At 47.3% G+C, this 8456-nt stretch overlaps 2 protein-coding genes across 2 annotated transcripts in view; both read left to right on the forward strand.

Annotated features, from left to right (window-relative positions):
* herpud1 (homocysteine-inducible, endoplasmic reticulum stress-inducible, ubiquitin-like domain member 1) overlaps positions 1-4139 on the forward strand; it is a gene marked incomplete at its 5' end in the record, with an annotated part of 4178 nt that extends 39 nt beyond the window's left edge. Inside the window, 8 exons of the mRNA XM_083893462.1 lie at positions 1-114; positions 587-664; positions 787-846; positions 1090-1220; positions 1619-1729; positions 1816-2190; positions 2514-2700; positions 2773-4139. The exon at positions 1-114 is cut by the window's left edge and continues 39 nt beyond it. Coding sequence (XP_083749588.1) covers positions 1-114; positions 587-664; positions 787-846; positions 1090-1220; positions 1619-1729; positions 1816-2190; positions 2514-2700; positions 2773-2967 — 1251 coding nt within the window. The 3' untranslated portion in view covers positions 2968-4139. The remainder of the gene's footprint in view (positions 115-586; positions 665-786; positions 847-1089; positions 1221-1618; positions 1730-1815; positions 2191-2513; positions 2701-2772) is intronic.
* Positions 4140-5057: 918 nt separating this feature from the next.
* On the forward strand, positions 5058-8197 carry fam169b (family with sequence similarity 169 member B; the record flags this gene model as incomplete). Its single annotated transcript, XM_083894362.1, has 7 exons — positions 5058-5092; positions 5645-5790; positions 5878-5971; positions 6221-6306; positions 6516-6678; positions 6764-6946; positions 7896-8197. Exons 2-7 carry the CDS (start codon positions 5668-5670, stop codon positions 8195-8197), a joined length of 951 nt encoding a protein of 316 aa, XP_083750488.1. The 5' UTR covers positions 5058-5092; positions 5645-5667.
* Positions 8198-8456: the final 259 nt, after the last annotated feature.

Below are 8456 nucleotides of genomic sequence, written 5' to 3' on the forward strand. Positions count from 1 at the left end.
CTCATTAAATCACCGAACCAGACTCTGAAGGACCACAGTGTGGACCGGGTCCACCTGGACTGGACCGTGAAGGACCTGAAGACGCTGCTGTCCAACGACTACCCCACCAAACCGGTACGTTAGCATGCTAATGCTAGCGGAAGTAAGTGACGGAGGCTAATGTCGGCGTAGCATTAATAACAAGCTGTGTGTGTGTGTGTGTGTGTGTGTGTGTGTGTGTGTGTGTGTGTGTGTGTGTGTGTGTGTGTGTGTGTGTGTGTGTGTGTGTGTGTGTCTGTGTGTGTCTGTGTGTGTCTGTGTGTGTGTGTCTCTGTGTGTGTGTGTGTGTGTGTGTCTCTGTGTGTCTCTGTGTGTGTGTGCGTGTCTCTGTGTGTGTGTGTGTGTGTGTGTGTGTGTCTGTCTCTGTGTGTGTGTGTGTCTGTGTGTGTGTGTGTGTGTGTCTCTGTGTGTGTGTGTGTGTCTCTGTGTGTGTGTGTGTGTCTCTGTGTGTGTGCGTGTCTCTGTGTGTGTGTGTGTGTGTCTGTGTGTGTGTGTGTGTGTGTCTCTGTGTGTGTGTGTGTGTCTCTGTGTGTGTGTGTGTGTGTAGGCGGTCAGTGATCAAAGACTCATCTTCAGTGGTAAACTGTTACCTGATCATCTTCACCTCAGAGACGTCTTCACACAGGTTTGTCTCCAAGAAAATGACGATTTTAAAGTTTCACGTGTTTAACGTTCACACGTCATGTGACAGCTGTGTGTGTGTGTGTGTGTGTGTGTGTGTGTGTGTGTGTGTGTGTGTGTTGTCAGACAGAGTCCGTGCACGTTCTTCACCTGGTTTCTACGTTCAAGAATCAACACAGAGCTGAGGTGAGAAGAAGAAACACTCCTCCTCCTCCTCCTCTTCTTCCTCCTCAGCTGAAGATCTTTTAGATTGGTCTTCAGCTGACGGACACTTCCTGTCTTCGGCTGACGGGCACTTCCTGTCTTCAGCTGACGGACACTTACTGTCTTCGGCTGACGGGCACTTCCTGTCTTCAGCTGACGGACACTTCCTGTCTTCAGCTGACGGGCACTTCCTGTCTTCAGCTGACGGACACTTCCTGTCTTCAGTCCACAGAGACAGAACGTCCACATGGTCTCACAGCAGCGTCTGTGTCCATGTCCAACACAGCAGAGCTGAGACAGAGGAGACACTGGACCTCACCATGGAGTCCTGCGTGGCCCCCTGCTGACGCTGCACGGTAAGACAGGTGTCACGTGACACGTCAGTGCTTCAAAAACAAGGAAACAATGAAGTTGTTATTAACGATGATGTAACACCTACACACACAACTACACAATTATATTGTAATTAATAACGATGATGTAACACCTACACACACAACTACACAATTATATTGTAATTAATAACGATGATGTAACACCTACACACACAACTACACAACACGACACAACTACACAATTGTATTGTTTTTAATAACGATGATGTAACACCTGCACACAGAACTACACAACACGACACAACACACAATTACGCACATAACAACACACACAACACAACTACACAATGATGTTGTTATGATGTAACACCTCTGTACGTAAATATCGTACGCTTATTAACGAGGTTTCCTCCCGACAGGTTGGGGGCGTGGCAGCTGGCTCCGCCCACATTTCCCAGCCACTCCCTGTACAGTGGTGAGCAGCTGCTGTGGCTGCAGCTCGTCTATGCTCGACACTTTTATCTGCACTAGTGAGTTTTTAAACGCTTTCTTCTTCTTCTTCTTCTTCTTCTTCTTCTTCTACTCTAATTGTGACTCTGTTTGGCTCCGCCCACAGCCACGCCGCTTTGGCAGCAGCAAACTCCGCCCCCTCTCTACCGGCCTCAGTCACCGCCCAGTACCCTCCTGTCCCCGCCCACCAGGTCGTCCCCGCGCCGGCCCCGCTAGCCAACGAGGACCCCATCGCCGGCCTGCCGGCCAATCAGAACGCAGCACAGGGCGGGGCCTTCATCGCAGCGGGAGTGGCCAATCAGAACCTGCGTATGAACGCGCAGGGCGGAGCCGCGGTGGAGGATGAGGACGCGGCGGAACACGATTGGCTGGACTGGTTTTATTCTGCTGCCAGAGTGGGAGTCCTCATCATGATGGTTTACTTCAACTCTGACCTCAGTCGCCTCCTGCTGGTGGTGAGCACGCTACTGCTGCTGTACCTGTGAGTACACAACTACTACACAACTACGCACAAAGCAACTACACACACAACACAACACAACACAACACAACACAACACAACACAACACAACACAACACAACACAACACAACACAACACAACACTCACTCACTCTCCCACACCAAAGCCCACAGAGTAAATCAGTGATGTTCAGGAGTTGATCCTCTGCTGCCTCCTGTGGTCACTCTGTGTCGAAGCAGCAGTGACACAGAGTGACCACAGGAGGCAGCAGAGGTGTGGACTTTGGTGTGGAACAGTGAGTGGTTTACAGACTCATGTCCTCTTGTCTCTTTGTCTTCCACAGACACACTGTTGGTTGGTTTCCCTTCAGAAGACCTGATCACCTGCAGGCCCTGGAGGTCCAGCAGAACCAGGACCAGCAGAACCAGAACCAGCAGAACCAGAACCAGCAGAACCAGAACCAGCAGAACCAGGACCAGCAGAACCAGAACCAGCAGAACCAGAACCAGCAGAACCAGAACAGGAATCCAGTAAGAAACCATGTCCCTCTTTGTCTCTAACATCCATCACTGAGATGATAACATGGTGTCCTGTCTCTGCAGAGGGAGGAGCTTGTTGCTGACAGACAGGGGGAGGAGCTTGTTGCTGACAGACAGGGGGAGGAGCCTATGATGGCAGGAGATGAAGCGATGACAGCTGTTCTGGTTCCTGAACACCAGACGTCAGTGATGTGGACCATCTGGGTTTTCTTCAGAACCTTCTTCTCCTCACTGATCCCTGAGGGACAGCACCTTTAACTGAGGGACATGAGGACATGAGGACATGAGGAGACATGAGGACATGAGGAGACATGAGGAGACATGAGGAGACATGAGGACATGAGGAGACATGAGGGGACATGAGGGGACATGAGGAGACATGAGGACATGAGGAGACATGAGGACATGAAGGGACATGAGGAGACACGAGGACATGAGGACATGAAGGGACATGAGGAGACACGAGGAGACATGAGGACATGAGGAGACATGAGGAGACATGAGGACATGAGGACATGAGGAGACATGAGGACATGAGGGGACATGAGGGGACATGAGGAGACATGAGGAGACATGAGGACATGAGGAGACATGAGGACATGAAGGGACACGAGGAGACATGAGGACATGAGGAGACATGAGGACATGAGGAGACATGAGGAGACATGAGGGGACATGAGGGGACATGAGGGGACATGAGGAGACATGAGGACATGAGGAGACATGAGGACATGAAGGGACATGAGGAGACACGAGGACATGAGGAGACATGAGGACATGAAGGGACATGAGGAGACATGAGGAGACACGAGGAGACATGAGGACATGAGGACACGAGGAGACATGAGGACATGAAGGGACATGAGGAGACATGAGGAGACATGAGGACATGAAGGGACATGAGGAGACATGAGGAGACACGAGGAGACATGAGGAGACACAAGGGGACATGAGGGGACATGAGGACATGAGGAGACAAGAGGAGACAAGAGGAGACATGAGGAGACACGAGGAGACATGAGGAGACATGTGGGGACATGAGGAGACACGAGGAGACATGAGGACATGAGGAGACACAAGGACATGAGGAGACAAGAGGACATGAGGAGACATGAGGACATGAGGAGACACGAGGACATGAGGAGACACGAGGACATGAAGGGACATGAGGAGACACGAGGACATGAAGGGACATGAGGAGACACGAGGACATGAATGGACATGAGGAGACATGAAGACATGAGGAGACACGAGGACATGAGGAGACACGAGGACATGAGGAGACACGAGGACATGAGAATGTACGATGGACCATCATCGACTAAACATTTAAAAGTTCCTGCAGTGACCATCAGGACCATGAGGGGGCAGCAGAGGGACACGTGTGACTTTACATGAATTTAAAAATGATTAAAAATCTGTTTTTTTAAGGCTGTAAAAATAATTTAAATAAAGTTTTTGAATATTTAAAATCAACGATCAGAAGACGACAAATGTTTCAAATGTGTTTTTTTTAAGATTAAGATAATAATGAATAATTGATGATAATTAATCATTAATAATAATTGATGATAATTAATAATAATGAATAATTGATGATAATTGATAAATCCGTATGTTTGAACAGAAACAAACTAAATAGATTTCAGAATCAGAAAATAACAAATTAAAGTTTGTAAATATTTGTAAACAAAGCACTTTACTTTGAAAAGATTCTTTTTCAGGTCAGGTGACTTTTATTCTCCTGTGTTTGTTTGTTTGTTTGTTTATGGACAAAAGATTTGAAATAAAGGATGAAAACTGAAGTTGTTGTTTGTTGTTTAGGTCAAAGGTCAAAGGTCAGAGGTCACACACACACATCAGCACAAATAACTCATTTTATTCAATATTCTTTTATTTTTTAAATCTTTTTCACAAATGTGTCTTTTTGTAGCAAGACAACAGACAAACATGTCCTCGTCCTCACTGGAGGACAGTGTCCACAGACAGACAGAGGACAGTGTCCACACAGGTGATGACCTTTGACCTGTTCTTCTTATAATTCATGTTCCAGGTGAGAGACACGTCAAACACCAGCGTCCTCTGTGTTTACAACTGAGTTTCACCACCTAGTTTAACCTGTAGGGGGCAGCAGTGTTAAAGCGCCTCCTGCTGACGGTTTCTTCACCTCAGTGACGTGAGGACTGCAGTTCCCGTTGTGAACACTAGTGGGTGCCGTTTTACTGTGTTCTTTGTCTGGAACGTGAACCTTTTTTTTTTAGCTTTTATTTTGAAGGCCTTGCGCGTTTCCGGGTTTGAATCGCGAGCTTGACGGAGATTGGAGCGTTTCCGCACAGACGTGAAGTAAGTACAACAACAACAACAACAACTGTGTGTTGCTCTCGTAAGTCCTCGTTAGCATTGCTAAGCTAGCGCAGACCCTTTTTACGACACTGGGTGCCGTTTAGCGGCAGTTCTCCTTCTACCTGCGGACATTTCCTCGTGAACGCGGATCACCTGTTTCATAATGAGCGTAAATCAGGCGCCGATGTGAAAACACGGAGGTGAAAACACGACGGAGTTCGTTAAATCTGCTCTTTCTTGGTTTTATTCGTTTGCACGAGCGAATAAACGTTAAACAGGCGGTTTTTTAAAGGTGGTTTGGTGAAGGATCGCTGTGTCGTCACTGCTGAAAAGACAGATTTATGACGTTTATTTACATTCATGCGATTATTGTGAACGTAAGTGTGTGAAAATCAGTGTGAATGGTTTACTCTGAATCTCCACAAGGGGGCGCTGCAAACTAACAACACGTGATTGACCTGTTTTTAGTGACGTTTGTGTTTTTCTAACTTTTGTTGAATGTGTTTTGTTTCTGTAACCATAGCAACACAACAACAACAACAACAACAGCAGCTATTTCAGCCACATTTCCTGTTTGTTTGTTTGTTGACAGAGCGTTGTTTACCGTGTGACCACATGTTTCCAGTCGACGTTCCTGCGGACGCCGCGTCGCTCACGTTAGCATCTCAGCGCTACTTAGCTTCTCTGAAGTCGACGCCCACTGACGCTGAATGGTTTGAATCATCGCAGACGTCAAAGGTTCACTCACATGTTCATTCATATAAATGTATCACATTTAACTGTCGAACACAGTCTGACCACTAGGTGTCGCTCCTGTTTCTTCAGGTCAAAATAAGCAGCAGCAACGTCAGGAGTCTGCAGCTGTTTGAAGACGTTTCCGTGGCAACGCTTCACCTTCCCGACGACCCACAACAACAAGGTGTATGAGTCTCCGCCCACCTGCGCCACGCCCCGCCCACGCTCTCGCAGCGGCTAACGCTGACATTAGCGAGAAAATGCAACCTCATCTTTTACTGTGTTTTGGGGGCGGAGCTTTAACCAGGAGGGGTGGGGATATATTCGTCGTAGCCAGCTAATGCTAGCTCTTCCACACTCACGTCACACATTTTAACTGGAGGCTCCGCCCATTTTTAAACGTGTCAGTGTTTGTAATGCCTTATCCTTCCAGTGGTGGCGCTGTGGCTGCACGAGAAGTGGTGGAGCGTGGACGACGTTTTACGAACGTCCAATGAACTGAGGCGGGGCTTAGTGTCAGTAAGTCACCTGTGTACAAGTATGGCAGAGTATCAGTGCCCTCACCTAGAAAGTATGGCACAGTATCAGTGCCTGACCTGTGTAGAAGTATGGCAGAGTATCAGTGCCTTGACCTGTGGTGATGTATGGCAGAGTATCAGTGCCCTGACCTGTGGTGATGTATGGCAGAGTATCAGTGCCCTGACCTGAGCGTGGCTGTGTTGTCTCAGGTGCAGTCGATGGTGGAGAGGCTGATTGTGTTCCTGCTCAGTGGAGTGGTGGACAGGTGTGTCCAGGAGGAGGCGCTGTTCTTGCCTCATCCGTGCACGGAGAGACTGAAGCTGCTGTGGAGTGAAGGAGAGGCTGTAGGCTTCTACTCCGTCAAACACAAAGGTTCAAAGATGAAGTAAACGATCACAGCAAGAGTCTCATGGTGATTTATTTTATTATTATTATTATTTATTCCTTTAACTCACAGGAAGTCTTTGTGACGACTGGAGCGCTCGCTGTTACCTACTTCCTGTTCTCGACACCGTGCTGGTGAGGCGGAGTCGTAGGAGGCGGGGCTTCGGCCTGAAGATGCTGCAGGATTTTTGCTCCTCCTTCACCACAGAAGAGTTTCTGGGGCTCAGCGCTCCGCTATCAGTTAGCATGTTAGCAGGTGATGTTTTGTTTGGATTCCACTCACTCTCTCACACCAAAGTCCATAGAGAATACCACTGCTGCCTCAACACAACAACACAACCACACAACAACAACACAACACTCACTCTCTCACACCAAAGTCCACAGAGAAAACCACTGCTGCCTCCATCACTGAGTTCACTACGCAACAACACAACTACACACACAACATAACTACTCACACAACAACATGACTACACACACTACACAACAACACACACAACGCAACTACACACAGCACGACTACACACAACACAACTACACAACAACAACACTACATACACAACATGACTAACAACGCACACAACACAACTACACACACCACAACACAACTACACACACAGCACAACTACACACAACACAACACAACTACACACACAGCACAACTACACACAACACAACACAACTACACACACAGCACAACTACACACAACACAACTACACACACAACACAACAACTACACACAACACAACACTCACTCTCTCACACCAAAGTCCACAGAGAAAACCAATGCTGCCTCCATCACTGAGTTCACAAACCAACTACACAACTACACACACAACATAACTACTCACACAACAACAACACTACACACACAACATGACTACACAACACAACGACATACACACACTACACAACTACACACACAACACAACTACACACACCACAACACAACGCAACTACACACACAGCACAACTACACACAACACAACTACACACGTCACTCACTCTCCCACACCAAAGTCCACAGAGAAGCACAGGAGCTGCTGGTCCTCTGCAGCCTCCATCACTGTGTGTTTGATTGAGCTCACTGTGGACTTTGGTGTGGCAGAGTGAGTGGTTCACAGACGTCTGTGTCACTGTGCGATAAAGAGTCTTTAAAACCAGCTCGCTGCCTTTGTCTCCCCCTGCTGGTTGTCTTTAGTTTGCAGGACGTTCCTGCAGCAGCATCACGAGCATCAGGAGCGTCTGTATGAGGTGGAGGCTCCAGGGGAATGGAACCAACGACGCAACGTCTGGATCAACATCCAGCTGAGGGACGGCAGCACGGGGGGGACGGGGGACACGGGGGACACCGAGGACACTGAGGACACGGGGGACACGGAGGACACACTGGACACTGAGGACACACTGGACACCGAGGACACGGGGGACACTGAGGGGACGGAGGACACCGAGGACACGGAGGATGATCATCATCAATCAAATCAGAATCTTATCAAATAAACAAAAACATAATAAACAGCACCAGAATGTGTGTGTATTTTAATATACATATATATATATATACACATATATACCCATTATATATACATGTATATATATACATACATGTATATATAAATTATTTATACATATAGACATACATTACACATATATACATGTATATATGTGTTCTATGTTTATATGTGTATATATACATACATACATGTAAATATAAATTATTTATACATGTATGAATGTATATATATACATATGTATATAT

The sequence above is a fragment of the Microchirus variegatus genome (genome assembly GCF_963457635.1).
Source record: "Microchirus variegatus genome assembly, chromosome: 8".
Lineage (NCBI taxonomy): Eukaryota > Metazoa > Chordata > Actinopteri > Pleuronectiformes > Soleidae > Microchirus > Microchirus variegatus.